At 30.8% G+C, this 15936-nt stretch overlaps 1 protein-coding gene across 1 annotated transcript; it reads right to left on the bottom strand.

Moving 5' to 3' along the window:
- Window positions 1-417: 417 nt before the first annotated feature.
- Window positions 418-13000, bottom strand: LOC133198710 (uncharacterized). Its single transcript, XM_061334728.1, has 11 exons — window positions 12921-13000; window positions 9920-9979; window positions 8512-8613; window positions 7324-7365; window positions 6097-6296; window positions 5660-5961; window positions 5190-5330; window positions 4751-4960; window positions 4163-4269; window positions 3126-3267; window positions 418-1210 (listed from the first exon to the last, which is right to left on the bottom strand). The coding sequence occupies exons 1-11, from the start codon at window positions 12986-12988 to the stop codon at window positions 446-448; spliced, it is 2139 nt and encodes a 712-aa protein (XP_061190712.1). The 5' UTR covers window positions 12989-13000; the 3' UTR covers window positions 418-445.
- Between the last annotated feature and the right edge of the window lie 2936 nt (window positions 13001-15936).

Below are 15936 nucleotides of genomic sequence, written 5' to 3'. Positions count from 1 at the left end.
ACTTCCTTTTTTCATTTCTTTCATTTGTCGAAAATATATATATATATATATATTAATTAATTAATATAATTTAATTAACTAATTTAACATGACTGATGAAGGCCGGCAACACGGTCGAACTAATTCAAAAAGTGGTTTTGAAAGTTTTTTATTCTTTTATCAAAAAGAGGCTTTGGATATATATATATATATATATATATATATATATATATATATATATATATATATATATATATATATATATATATAATTATTTTTCAATCTTTGAAATGTTCATTATATTCTTTTGAATATTTTTCAATCATCTATTTTTAAGCACAAAGTTATATCAAATAGTACAAATTATTGTTCAGATAGTTCCCTCTTTAATGTCGAAAAATTTTTGTTTAGATAGTTCCCCCTTTAATGACGAAAAAAGAAGTAACGGCATGCAGCTTTGACCAATTTAACTGATGCGTTTTTGAATCTCGTTTAGGCTACTCAAGAGATGTTCGAGTTCGCTTTTCCAATTCTGGAAACATTCACATTCACCTTTCAATCTCAAAATTGTCCTCGTTATGTTAGTAATCTGCTTTTCAATTATTTTATTAAATAATCTTTCCACAAGTTTTCTGTAGTGAGTTCCGTAAGTGCTCTCTAGGTCTGACTTTACTTTTTCAATATTGTATTGTTTCACAAGATCTCTGTATGTTGCATCAATAATAATCAATTTCTTTTCCTCGGTTGTCCATTTCTTTATTTTCATTAGAGTCATTGGCGAAAGCATAAACTCGGCTACTGCACAGATTCTTTTAGCTGCAGATAAAACTCCAATCCATTTCGGGGCCGATTCTAACACACCGACTATAACGGGAGAGTCTAACTCGAAGGAAACAGCTTTTTCTTGTGTTTTTTTCTCTTGTGATCCTGTCATATTGTTTTGGATTCTTTGAATTTCTTCTTGGATATCAGAAAAACATTCTTTGATCCTTTCTAAGACAAATGTTAATTTTTCGATGACAACTTCTCCTCTTTTCCATTCAATAGTATGTGAGTAAAGTCTTTCTTTTATTTCATCTAGCATTTTCAGGAAATGGACAGAGGCTACTTCCTTTTTGCCCGGTGGGTTGAGGATCCTTTCTTTTCCATCATCAGAATTCAATTCTTCGATAAGCGTCTGACTAAGCTGTGTTAGTGTGTCAGATATGAGCTGGTTGAGATCGTTTTTGGTCTATAAATGATCAAAAATAATTTTCCATATTTAAGATCAATATGGAGTGCTATATAAAGCATCATAATATTGTTTATCACTCTGATAAGGCTTAAAAACAAATAAAGATTTGACACTAGTCTGAATGTTAAAATGATATCCCAAGCAGTTGATCTGTTTTTGTAAATCTTTTACATAGCGATAAAAAAGAATTGTTTTGATCATGAATTCACTTTAAGGCCCAAGAGCCTTAACGGTGGCCTGAGTAAAATACAACACTATAAAGGATCCATAGAAGAATTAAAATAAAACGATGTAAACTGATAGAAGGAGCAATGTTGTCCAAGCTAAAAGGATGATCGGAGATTAACAACAGAATTAGTCTATAACTCAGTACCAAATCTATTTACTTGCCTGTGCTTGCCTCAATTTGTCACTATCACCACACAGACTAAAGAAAACAATAGTGCTTGAACACTATTGGTAAACCCTATCTCATTCCCTACCACAATGGCCTCTCCTGGTATTTGAAGAATATTGATTATACAGAGATAAAATATTTCTGTATTATTTTTATATATCTATCATTTACAAATCTGTCTGACAATTTACAACAAAAAAAGTACTTTTTGGTTTTATATATTATAAAATTTCTTGCATATTCAATTGATTCGTTTACTTTATTTACAGTGATTTACTTCTCCCAGTGGAATACAAATTGCGATAGCACTGCACAGCACCAAATCACGTGAGTAAGTGGAGCCGAAATTCAAAAATCTGTTAAAAATAACTTTGCTTATTACAGCTGTTACTTCGTTTACCTTCTAGATGCCAAGGAACAGAGAAGATTTTCAAAGAGATAATGTATTTTCACCATAAAATCAAAAGAGCTCCCTTCTTTCCAAACACCCTTAAAACAAATTTCAAAATTTTTGAGAAAGCACAACATTTGCTGGCTAATCATAACCACATTTAGTTTATCTGCTAAACATCCAGGAGCAGAGAAGAAGATTTTAAAAGAAATAATACATTGTCAATATATGATTACACATGTAATAGAACCCCAACTTAACACCAGAACCCCTCAACTAGGGCTCATGAAATTAACAGTTTTGGATGAAGCACCCTTGCTCATCATAACTATTTACTTTTATTGTTTTCTTAATACCCACGAGAAGAGAAGAGGATTTTCAATGAAAAAAAAAAATCATTTTATCAATAAATCCCTCCCTTACACCTGACTCTGGGGTCATAATTTCAAAAGTTGGAATTAGGCACCCTTGCGCATCATAACGATGCATCTTGTTTATCTGCTATATATACAGGGCTAGAAAAGATTGTGAAAGAACTGACGCATTTTAACTGTTAGAAGCCGTCAAAACTCCAGAAACCCTAACTGTGAGGCCTTGTATTTCACAATTTAGGTAAAGAGTCGAATGCTTATTACGATCTTACCAACAGTTTGACTGCCTGATGTCGAGGATTAGAGGAGAAGATTTACAAAGAAAGCACTAATATTGATGATTTTAGCCCTAACCAACAGTCCCCTTGAGGGAACCATGAAATTAAAAATTTTTGTCCCCCTCCACCTATTGATTTTATATGCAAAAATTGTTAAAATTGACTCAGTGGTTAAAGAGAAAAAGTGAAAAATTCACAAGTTTACAAATGAGGACACTATGCACGACGACGATCGAAAACAGAAAGCGAAAAGTCATTTGAGTGACTCAGATGACCAAAACTAATGAAATACCAAACATGAATTTAAAAAAAAACAACGTTTTTTTTAATGCAAATTTCTTTTAGATTCTAATAATTTCGATTCAATAGAAACCCATGTTAATTTAGTAAAGATATAACAAGCAATTTTTTTTTTGAGTTACATAAGTGTTATTCTTTCAGATAGATTTTTAGACAATAATTAATATAAAGTTACCGTTGTCATCCTCTCTCTAAGGATTAAAATTTGTGTTTCTAAATTTTCCATCTTTTTTGTACAGACATCTTTTGACATTGCAGCAACATGTAGACGTCCTTTAACAGTCACCTCAATTGTTTTCAGCATGTTCCTTAGAAATCTTTATTGAAAGTAAACATATTTAAAACATATTTATTAAGTTGTTTTGCTGAAAAAACAATACATTTTGCTTTGAATGAAAGTGTATAAATTATTATTACCTCACACTTGGAGAACAACTGAGAAAAGGGTAACTTTCACTCCTAGAGTTATTTATTCAGGTTTTCCATCATCAAGTTCCGCTACTTATGCAGTAATATTTCAATATCAGCTGAATATAATGTTTGTCTTTCAGCTGATTGGGTAGGTAGTAGCATGTTCTGAGTGTTTCAAAATTGAACCAAGGCGGACTTCTGATATAAAAGTTCATGTTACGGGGCTTTAAACATGCTCAATTAAATCAACATTTTCAAAAAAATTCAGTGACGTTTTAATGACTTCCTTTGTAAATACAACCTATCTTTGGGTCATAACTTGATTATATGTTCCATTCTAAATGTGAGGACATTGGTTTTATTTTTATTTTAGCTAAGGATTACTCCGTTTACATGATCAATACAGAGGAATCATGTTGGATGTGACCGTTTGTCAGTGGATACTCACTACTCCTTGGCATTTGATCTCACCTCTGGTTTTTCCAGGAGTCCAATCTTGTTTGCCTTTGTACTAATTGTTTTGCTTAAAACATTTATAACTAAGATCGGCCACTGGTCGTTATATTCACTTTTTCATTATTAGTTATTTAATTCAGCAGAGAAGTCACATAATTACTCTACGGTTATTATCGCAATTCTTCTAAAGACGGAAGTAAATAACTGTGAAAGGATATTGCAGTTGTATAAGCATGTTCATAATAGTAACTTTATTGAAATTGATTCTTCTTTTTAAGAACTCAATGAAGGTAAAATTTAATCAATAACAAAAATGATTTATACTTTTAGTATATAAATGCATACTTTTCATGTTGGAACTGTCGTATGTATAGGTTTTTCTCGAGAATCTCTGACAGTCGTCTTTCCAATCTTTTGTATTCATTTTCAAATTCTGCTTCAGACTCTTTTGCCTAAAACACGTATAAAATAAATATATGCTTAGGGCTTCCAAAATAACGTCTCTTTCCAACTGTGAGGAAAGTCTGTTTAAGTAAGGAAAAAAACTTTACTTTAAATCAGATCTACATTTGGATGGAGGGATATGCTAGTTTTTTTTTTTTTTTTTAATTTTTTTGTTGATGGTATGTAACAGAACAGTGTAAACATTAGGTACTGTAATAAACTCTGCCAATAATACTTAATACAGTGACATCATTGGATTTTGTGGTGGCTCAATTTTCCTGGAATTCGTGGGTACCTCTCATCAACGAATTTACATCCTCCATAAATTAATAAATTAGGGATACAAACTCATTTCGTTTTGTAGGTATAAGAGAATACACGAAATTAGGTCCCCACGAATTTGTAAAATTTACGCAATGCACGAAAATTGGTCCCATTAAGTGTTAATGATTCCACAGTATTTGTTAATATAAAGTATTTCAGACTTACACTCTTTAGGGTTGTTCTAAAAATATTCGTTGTATTTGAAACAGGCCAATGTTTTCTTAACTCTTTCTGAACACCAATCCATGCATCGTCTCTCTCGCTAGGATGAATTGCATCCCACTTGTTAGAAACAAATAGTGCATCTACTGGATCAAAGCAAGGAATGTCTTTTTCTTCATGCAATCTTAAGACTTCTTGAATAATTTTGACGAGCTGAATCATAAAAGAATTTTGCGGTTCATTCTGTAATTCATGGTCAATTATATTTCATAAAAAAAGTGTATTGATGTTAGCAGCGCATAGATTTTTTTTTGTGGAACATAAATGATGTTTTCATGGTCATAGAAAAGCGATCATTTAAAATGAAAAATTTAAACTACAAATATGGTTATAGAGTTTTATATTATATATCGCATATAGGATCATATATTAGAATTGTTACCCTATCATTCTGCACTCCTCCAGCATTCGTGACATTGGAAACAAAAATGAACGACACTGCATTAGGTAGGTATTTCATCATTTTGTCTGAAAGCTCCAAACTTCCACCGATTCCTGGAGTATCAACAAGCATTGTGTTTCCCTAAAATGAAAAAAAAATCTGTGAATAAAACTACCATGATCAACTTTGCATGCATTTCTTCATTTGAAGTATTGAAACAATCTATAAAATTTCTTTGTTGGGATTGGGGGGAGGGGGTTCATTTCTCATTAGATTTTTTTCCCCATTTATTCCCCTCAATATACAAAGACTTTCTTTCCGTTAGGTACTTTAAATATATATATGACCCTGAGAACAGAATTAAAGTTTTAATTTGAAGCCCCTCATCGGAATATGATGACTTCTCTATATGAGCAAAAAAACTTGAATGATTTACAACAACAACAATCAATCAATCTTTATGGGTATACCTTAAGGAAAGGCACATATAGACTAACGTCCACATGATCTATCCCTTTAGAAACATGATCATTATCTTTATCGACATATCTCTGAAGACATTTAACGAATGTTCCCTCTGATCCTGGGTCGATACTCCTCTCCTCTACTGTCTCGTTCTCCTTATTTACGACTTTGTATGATATCTTTCTAATAGGGTCGTTTGAATTGCGAATTCTACAAATAGTGGAAGTTGACTCGGCAAGCTGCGGCTTAAATAATGATGTTCCCACCAATCGATTTATAAGCGTTGATTTTCCAGCACTTGTTTCTCCTAAGATTTTACAATGCAAGAAAAGCAATAAAAAGGATATAATTTTAAAGACGGTTTTTTAACAAAAAATTTAATATATATCTTTTTATACTTTTAGAAGTTTTGAACATATTATAAAGACTTTTATCATTTTACCTGCAATGATGATACAAAGGTCGTTCCTATTTAAATCTCCACGTCTTTTCTTTAGTTCTTCAGAATAGTTTGGGAATGATTCACAAAATTCGGGGATAAGTATTTCAAATTCTTTTGAACTTAAGAGGTCTTCTAAAAGGTCAAAAATTAGATTTATCCGTGGAATGTCTGTTAGATCTTCTTTTGAGGAAAGTGGTATACTGAAATTTAAAAAAAATGCACGAAATAAACTGATGTTCATAGTATTTTTATATTAAATAAACGGAATTAAACAATTTCAGAATTATCCACATTAATATGCCAATTTCTTCATAGCTTACTTCTTCACCGTATTATATAATAAATTCAATATTTTCATGTCAAATTCTATAAACATTATATAATGAAAATTGTTCATGTATGTTAGAAAAGGACCTCTCTTTAAATGAGATGTTATATACATGTGTATTGATAATTATATTGAGATTATGATTCAAATACAGTGGTAAATAAAATAATTCATTCAAAGCCATACACCACATCGTTCTGATACCAGAGTTGAATTTTTGGCTATGTTTAAGAAATAGTATTTCTAAATTTTTATTATAGTTATATACATTTATATACATGCCATCTGATCCCGCCTTCGATGTTTCTTTGAGGCCCGTGTTTGCTCTGCTCCCGATTTGTATTGTTTAAATGCACTATGAGCTTGAATACTGTTCGTTATTTCCATGCATATTTCATTAAGCAAAAAAACATGAGCTTCAAAACTCTTTAACTGGCTGGTAACACAGATACACATTTAGCACACATAAAATGTACATATGCATATAAGACAAAACATACATTAACTTACACGTTATAAACAGAAGCACATATATAGAAAGGAGCATTATACACTTATAAACACAAATAAAAAGAACAAAAAAATGACACAAGACTAGAAAACACAAACATATATATACAACGTAAATAATTTACACAAGAACTAAAAGAGGGGGGTTAAGACAGCACTAATATAGTAAAATTATAACTTAAAACCAGCAAGCAGTAAGCAACAAAGGGGAGACATTAGATATGAGGCATAAAAGTCTGAAGTCTGCAAGAACTGTATTTACAATTTAGTTCGCCACAGAAAATTGAAATGTAGTTTGAATATTTGATTGAAAGAGGAAAATTTCCTGACTTCATTTGACAGAGTTTAATAGCTTTGCTGCCTCACACCTGAACTATTTTACTCCATACCTTGTTGTTCTTGGTTTTGGGGCCTCTGCAGTATTTGTATATCTAAAATTGTATGAATTATTTTTTTAAACAACTAAGTCTCGCAAGAATGAACTTTAAACTTGGATAATTTTAAAAGTTTCTAGAGAAATGGTACGCATTCTTCGATTCTTCAGAGATGGTAGTTCAGATTTATGTAATAAACTTTCAAATGAGCATTTATAATCTTCCTGGATGAACCTTAATGCTCTTTCCTGGTTTTAATTAATCATCCGAGTATTCTGCTCAGTACAGATGTGCCATGTTAAAGGAGAATAACTTAAGTTTGACATATGAATACGTGATATATTGTAAGTTTCCCTAACTTATTTAAATGCTTTCCTATTCATTTAAGAATATTTTGTTCCCTTGCTGCCCTTTTTACACATATTTGTAATATGTGTATCAAAAGATAACCTGAAGTCAAGAGTAATGCCTAGTTGTTTAACCTCATCGCCACAGGGAAGTTGGATTGCATCTAAATCGAAAACTATGCTTTTACTTTTTTTATCTTCCCAGTAGAAATTCCTGAAAATTTTCAGAGGTAGCCTGCATTTAATGTGTTTCAACAACCATCTAATGACAGATCTACTGTCATATTCTAGAGTTGTTACAACCCGTTCAAAAGATTTATCAGACTTTGATAATGTGTTATCATCTGCATAATCATTACATTAATTTATCTACAAAGAATAACGTTTATAAGTATGTTAAATAGTAGGGGACCAAGAATAGATCCTTGCTGGGCACCTTTAATGATGTTTCACATGTCACTATTATGATGAATTATTTTAACACATTGTTTTGTGAGAGGTATCTTTTCGGCATATCTTGTGCTGATTTTGATAAGCCATAGGCTTTTAGCTTCAAAAGGAAGTACTTCATGGGGAGGGCAACCAAAGGCCTTTTAAAGTCTCGGAAAACTGAGATTACCTCATGCTTATGTATTTTCCAAAAATACATAAAAAAAAATTCCAAATTAAGAGTCGCCAAACAACATTTGAATTAACTTAATCTCTTTGCTCATGAGACACATTGTTTTGAACTTTGCAGTTTCCACAATCATGGCAAATTTATACAGTACAAAATATATTTTCTGGCAAGTTTATCTTTCACGTTATATAAGAATAATTATTTACCAAGTGAAAAAGGATCATAGTATACAATTACATTTTACTCTCTTTATAAAGCAGTGACTTCGTATCTTGATCAAGATGTGTTTCAGGACCTTCTTGTACATTCCCAACTGCAACCTGAGCTGAACGTATATTCCTGAGCAAAAAAAGGAAATATTATAAATTGATTTCCAAAGCAGTAACAATACAACAAAACTCATTTCTCGCAAAATTTGCATGTATTTTAAATGACATTTTTTGAGAATTAAGGGGACGAAGGACACATGGTCCCATGAATCATTTTAACCAGGTCATAGTATCTGATAATGTAGGTGCAAAAAATTATTTAATCATCATTTTCTGATTAAGTCTTTATTAATTTGTTTTATTAATTTTTTTTGTTTTATTTATTTTATAGTTTTATTTCTTATTTAAGAAAGTGTTTTAATGTTTCTGTCTATATAATAATAATGAAAAATAATGAAGATATCGAACAGTGACCGATCTAAAAAAAAATCTATAAACAATACAATTCTGTGAAGAGGGCAAAAAAAAAAAAAAAACACGGATTCCTGGAAATACCAGAGGTTGGATACGCCTAGGAGGAGTACGACCGGAATTGACGGCAACGTACGATTTTCACATGATGCAGAAAAACTGTGACTGCCTATCGCTACTCTAGACATTTGCTGTCTTTTTAATATATATCAAAATTATTTGATTTTTTTTCTATAAGTGATATTTGTGGGAAACTTAAAAAAAACAATTACGTAGTTTTGCTCTTATATCCAGAACTTGTCGTTTTTGTTTCCGATGAGACCAACACATATCAAAACTGTGAATAAAATTTAATTATATCATGCAGATTTTATTTAAAAAGAGAAAAGATAAAATTGACGATTTCTTTCATCACTTTCTACATGTATGACAACCTGAAGTGACAGCTGACGCTCTTAACCTAAATGGTTTCACATACTTCTTAAGGTCTATTACTCATGTAGGTTTGGTGTCTTACTTTTTTACCGTTTCTGAGATCTTACTCGGACAAGTTCTCATTTTTAGGACATGAAAATACGCGACCGAAAGTGAATTTTATAAAGATATTCGACCTTACTCTAGCCAGCATTATTAATATATTTGAAAACCATTTCAAATACTGCATGTATATGCAATATTTATGGGAAAGTTCAAACCTGATAAAAGGACTGCTTTACTAGGAGTAGGACATGCTAAATTAGTAACACACAAAATATGAAAAAAGGAGTAACATTTTTTTAAGCTTAAGATCATTTATCCCCATAAATCATAACATGATTTTGTGACATTTTGATTTTTTTATCTATAAAATTCAGGGAAAAAATACCACTTTTATCTAGAAAATTCAGGGAAACAATACCATTTTTATCTATAAAAGGTTAAGGAAAAAAGATCATTATAGTACTGTAAATTCACAAATCTATTACCTCGGTACTTTTTTCACATTAACAGGAGTTTCAGCATCTTTAAACCCGGCAGCTCTGTCCCTGTCATTCAAATATTTCATAAAATTAAATGAGATAATTGTTGTATATACTGCAACAGAGATAAGAGATTTGCACTATATCTTACCTTCTTCTATTAGATTTGCAACTGATTCCGTTAATATACAAAATGTGCGATTTATGTCTCATTAAATATTTATTTTGAGTATTATATTAACTTTAATTTCGAAAAAAAAGTATACAATTTATGTTTTTTAAAACAATATTTGATTTGAACATATGGAGAATGCATAATTAAGAAATACAAATGACTGTTTTATGATCTACAAGTTTAGTTATATTGCAAATTGTAATCAAAACCTTTCTTCTATTTATCTTTTTACAGTGAATTCCCAGTTACCGACCTTAATTTTTCGTTAGGTTGTAGATTATTGAAGATATAATTATTTTATTTTTTAATGTACACTATAATCAGTCTGCAAGAAAACCATGCATCGACCATAAAACTTGCAAAATGATGACTTCAAACGAGACTGTTGATATCCTTGTTTCATCAACTTGTTTGTCAATAGCTTGCCTTGTTTTAAGAATTGTTCATACGTAGTGCATGCTCTTGCGTATCGAGTCAGCTGAGAGACATAAAACCATATGCAGATGATAAGTAATATTTATACATAAGTAAGGGAAGATGACGGTTGAAAAATTGAAGTCATCAAGTTTATCATAAAGTTTTGTTGTTAGGTTACCATTAACGTCTTTTTCTAGTAAAATGTGAAACAGATGTGTCAGACTCTGTGATATCTATTATTTCAAGCTCACTGAGATATATCAAGTATTGTATCAACTGCCACACTGTTGTTGAAGATGAATATCATTTCTTATTTCTATGGCCTCTTTATAAACAAATACGAATTGAATATTGTACACGTTTTAACAATACATGCATATCTTATGAAATTCTTAATCCAGCAGATGTTAAATCAACAAGAAATATTTGTAACTTCATACGTGTTCATACGCGTTGCATTTAACATTAGAAAATCTATGTGACTATATATGTATACTGTATGTACAATGAATTAATTGCTCCACATTTGATTTTTATCAATAGATAAAATTAAATTAAATTAAATTAATTATGTGTACGCCTAAATATGGTTGAAATACTGCCGACTAGGCGTCAAATAATAATTCATCAATCAGTCTTCTTGTGTGTGTTTTTAAGATGTTCAAGAAAGAGCAAACTTAATATAATTATTTCTTACTTACACTACGATTGAAATAAATAAATTCTGTGTTACTTGTCTATATGTAAAAGTTGGTTTAAAAAATATTAAGAAGAATACAAGTTTTATATAAGTTTGAAAATATTGGTCTGTTGTACATACTGGCTAACACGATGACAAAGCATACAGATTTGGAGTTTAATAACTATAAAATCACTAATTTCTAGGAGGGGGAGGGGGTGTTCGTTGTTTTTCGTTTTTAAAAGTGTAAATTTTGGAATGTGTAACTATTAAACACCTCAGAGCCATGAAATATCAACCCCTCACAGAAATATTATTTCCTAAAACTACTAAAATAAATGATTTTACAAAATTATTTTAGTAAGAAAATATAAAGAAAAAAACCCATGTGAAATAAAAATTTTAAAAATCCCAGATTTTAATAATAACAAGACTTTGTTTTTTAACTCTTTTATGTCAAAATTATTGCATTATGAATCTACATGTTTGTAGGAAAATTAAACTCTATGATTTAAAAAAAAAATAATTGCTAAACTCCCCCAGAGAGTATTTAATATGGTATTTCTTACCAATATTTTGATAAATCAGAAATGTTTATTTAGAAGGGTGTGCCAATTAAAAATTTCAGGCGGCAGAATGCAAATTTATCTAAGGTTGTGTTTAAGTATCATGGTTTATTTGAATGATTATGTACCAGAGTCTTCCTCAAATAACACACAATTTAATTCATTTTTTATTATAGAGGAAATGTCTTGCAAAAATGTAGGAAACATGGTTATTCAATATGATTGTTGAAAATGTGCAAGTCAGTCAGCACAATTTATCATAAAATCATTCCGTTTATGAACAACTTGCAATATGCCAACCCCGATCATGTGGGGGTAATTTTTGACATTTTATTTAATTTTCAATTTTTTTTTTTTTTTAAAAAATCAATTTAAGTTATTTCCATGAAGAAAATTGTTACATTTTTTTCTTATCAAACAATAAGTATTTATAATTTTAAGTTCTATATTTGACTTTGTATCCCATTTGAGTTTGAAGAATTTTTCGAAAATTGGTAATTTTGTAAATTCCTTTTTCTGCATAAATTATTAGTTGCAAAACTTAATATTTTGCAGATATTTTGTTGAGAATTATAGTTTGGCAATACTATCAATTTGAAATCTTTTAATTTTTGTAGTCTAGTCTTGGGAGATTTTCGGCATTCAATGTGTACTAATTTTGTCAAATCTTCAACATTGGCATTGTGCCAATTTTTCAGAGTTGTCACACCTTGATACAGTGTTTGTTACATGTTTGATTATGATAAATGTCAGATTAAGAAGAACCTAGTCACTTTAAAATACCTTAAAGGAAATACAGTGAGTGAAATAAACCAAACGTGCATTATGTAGGCGGCGTTTCCTATGGCAGCCATGTTGTTGGATAAAGGGGGGGAGGGACTTTTGGCTTTTTTCAATTACATGTTATGTGGTCTTACTTCCTACCAAATTTCATCAAATTATGGAAAACTTCGATTTGGACAGTACTGCATGGTAGACTGGCTCTTAAGTGTTCATTCAGCAAAAAGGGAAAGAAGAATTATCTGATAAGAAATAGAGTTGATTCTACTCTACATTGCTCTTTTACTTAACAGCCCGCAGATTACCAAAACTGATACACAATGCCAAGTCCTATATTAAGTTCAGTATAAATATGATTCATAACTTCAAAGTATCCCATACACGACTGACCTTATCTTTTTAGAAAAGAAGTGTTTCAATTCCTTCACATTTGGAGTAGTTTCATCAGGATTATCCATATCACAGGTTATGAAAGTATCTGTATGATTCTGGAAGAAAGAAAATAAGATTTATCTATCCATGTGTAATTTTTAGACGGTGGCTATTTAAAGCCACTGTCTTTTAAAGCCGCTTTTGGTTATGAATAACCAACAGAGTATCCTCTCGGGGATCCTAGCGGCGATTTTCTGTAGAGACAAAATAATGAAAATTGGTTCGATCCGATGTTTGAAAATGAAAAATGCATGATTAACAGATACTCTCGAGTTATTTTAATGATATTTTGTTGATGGGCGCAAAGACTAATTCCTGATTCTTGCTGTAAATATATTTATCGTCTCATAAATATTCATCAAATTACATCTATTTACAAGTCAATACATACACAAACAGATTCGTACACAATGAGTCATACAAACCACAGAAGTAAATTCATACACAGGGTTTACTGTTTACTGTTGTTAACATGATAAAAATTTTACAAGTCCATTCGTACACACGCTGTGTTTTTTTTTTTTAGAGTCAGAAAATTTGAAACAAAAATATTTATGGTTAATAGTTTTACATTTTAACACTTTCACATCTTTGAAATACAAATAATTATTGGTACGCAGTACAGTTAAGGTGCCAAATGGAAATATCGGCGAATTTTTTAGATAGAAAATTCATTCTTTACAAGGACGGGCGTTTCTTTTTATGACTTTACTATTATCGGACAAATGCAATGTGGTTGAAAACTACATGTTGAGGACGATTAGATTTTTTTATTTAGACTTGTCACGTGATGTGGCAGTCATGTGGTTTTACCAAATATACCTGAAGTATTGAGATCATCTATAAAAATTCTAATATTGCAAGGGCAAAACCAAGTTAAAAATCTAAGATTTAAATATAATTATTTTCAACACTCTTTGTAGTTTGTGAAAAGTGCTGCGAACCTATATAGATTCTACTATCTAATTGGTAAAGTTACATTTGTTAGACCGTGTGTTGAATATTTTGCTGGTCAAGTACATTAAATATAGATATAATTCATTCATTTGCAAGATTTCAACAGGTTCGCAGCACTTTTCAAATATCTTCATACTTCTTGAGATTATGTGTAAAAGCTTGTCATAAATCATTGAGGGTATGCCCTTGCAATATACCGATTTATTACGACCCTTCTAATACCCTTCAATGAATCTGCATACAAATATACGACAGTATCGCTTGTCTAGGGAATGTACGGGAAGTATATGAATAAAATCATAAAATAGACATCGCATCCAAGTCAATGGCCTCTTATATATATACAATTTATGTTTTATTTAATTACAAAATACTTTTCTCATTGTATAAATATAACTTGATCCGCCTCTCACTGCATACAAACTGCGTCAAATTTTACAATACACACGACGTCACATTGACAAGTGCATTGCGATCAGTAAATTGTTTATATATTGCTGTGTGGGATTTAACCAACGACAATAATGCATGCACTAGTTAGTATTGATGTAGTTTAAAGCTATTCAACAGTTTAGAATAGCAAATCATTTCATTTTGTGGTAATTTGAAGAACTTATATTTTTGTGTGATGTCATATTTAGCATTTCCCGTATAAATTAGGCCCCGCCTCCTTACTGCAGCCTTACCTGTGCTGCGTAAACCAACACACGCGAGGCGGTTTCTTGGATCTGCGACAAACGATACATACGAGATGCTCCCACCTGGGCATAATCTAATTATGAGATACACTATGCCTTGAAAATGTATCCAATTTTCTTAATTCCTAGAACTAAAATATGGTTCGAGAGCGGTGTATTTCTTGTAACAGAACTGCATGTCTTTCAATTTTTTTAAAACGTTTTATGTTTTTTTTTAAAATATTACTTATACAATTAAAATTTTATGATGTCTTGATTATTTGAAATTCTAGTATCTCTTGACGATACCATATTAGAAAAAAAAATTCCGGAATGGAAAAAGGATCACACTCATTTATATATTCTTAAAAGTTTACATAAATAATTGTTAAAGTCACATACGATGTAAAATGTAACATTTACGTTATGTTTCGAATTATAATTATTGAAGATATCTTATTGTGACAATTTTGAAGAAAAAAATAGAATATATATATTGACAAATTTAAAAACCATTACATCAATCATGAATTTCCAATACTCAGGATATTTCTTTTAGATTACATCATAATAATTAGATAAAGGTAATTTTCTTAACAGTTCATAATAGTTATATTATCCTGAGGAATTTGAATTATTAATAAGACGGAGTAGAAATTATCAGTCAAATCTCTTGTACTCTCCAACTCACTGCTCGGATACCATACTTTAAAAATATGTCAAGTGACAACTTTGACGTACAGTTAAAATTTATTGTTTACCGATCCCGCATTAATAGCAGTTATATATTTATAATTGTTATACCCTTAAATATCTTTCTATGTATTTATTACAAAGAAAAAGTCACACGGAGTTAATGATTTTATAATAATAAAATAAATGTAGACTGGTCTCTCAGTCCAACATAAGAATCATTAGACCACGTCACTGCTACGTCACAAGTAACTAGTCATCGTTCAATATCGGTGACACGGAAATAGCCGAAGTTTCAAGAGTTACCGCGTATGCTATTTGAAAGTTGGCGTCATGGGAAAAATTATGTTTTGTGAAAAATAAATTCTGTGTTTTAATAATTTAACATATGATTTGTTGGACCTGAACGAGAAAATGTGTTGCCCTCAGGGCAACATTTTCACCTTCAGGTCCAATAAATCATATGTTGTCCTCATACCAAGTCAATAACTGTATAATATGAGTTATCTCGCTTACGACACTTTATTTTCATCTTAAGGGAGACAACACAAGTGTAACCCTGTGCGATCTCTTGCGCTTTTTCATTGTAATATGAAGGGTGGCAAGGCAGTTGTCAACTGAGCGTGAGGAAGACATCACAAATTGTC

This window comes from Saccostrea echinata, unplaced genomic scaffold (assembly GCF_033153115.1).
Source record: "Saccostrea echinata isolate AGI-Se365-2 ecotype Australia unplaced genomic scaffold, CSIRO_AGI_Sech_v1 ptg000033l, whole genome shotgun sequence".
Lineage (NCBI taxonomy): Eukaryota > Metazoa > Mollusca > Bivalvia > Ostreida > Ostreidae > Saccostrea > Saccostrea echinata.
This window is presented reverse-complemented; position numbering and strand designations above follow the sequence as displayed.

Excerpts from the sequence above, each read along its gene's own strand:
- LOC133198710 (XM_061334728.1), bottom strand. The coding sequence starts at position 12,988 with ATGGATAATCCTGATGAAACTACTCCAAATGTGAAGGAATTGAAACAC. Across the intron at positions 8,614-9,919 it reads AATGTGAAAAAAGTACCGAG|GAATATACGTTCAGCTCAGG; the intron begins GTAATAGATTTG and ends TTTTTTGCTCAG. Across the intron at positions 5,962-6,096 it reads CCTTTGTATCATCATTGCAG|GAGAAACAAGTGCTGGAAAA; the intron begins GTAAAATGATAA and ends GTAAAATCTTAG.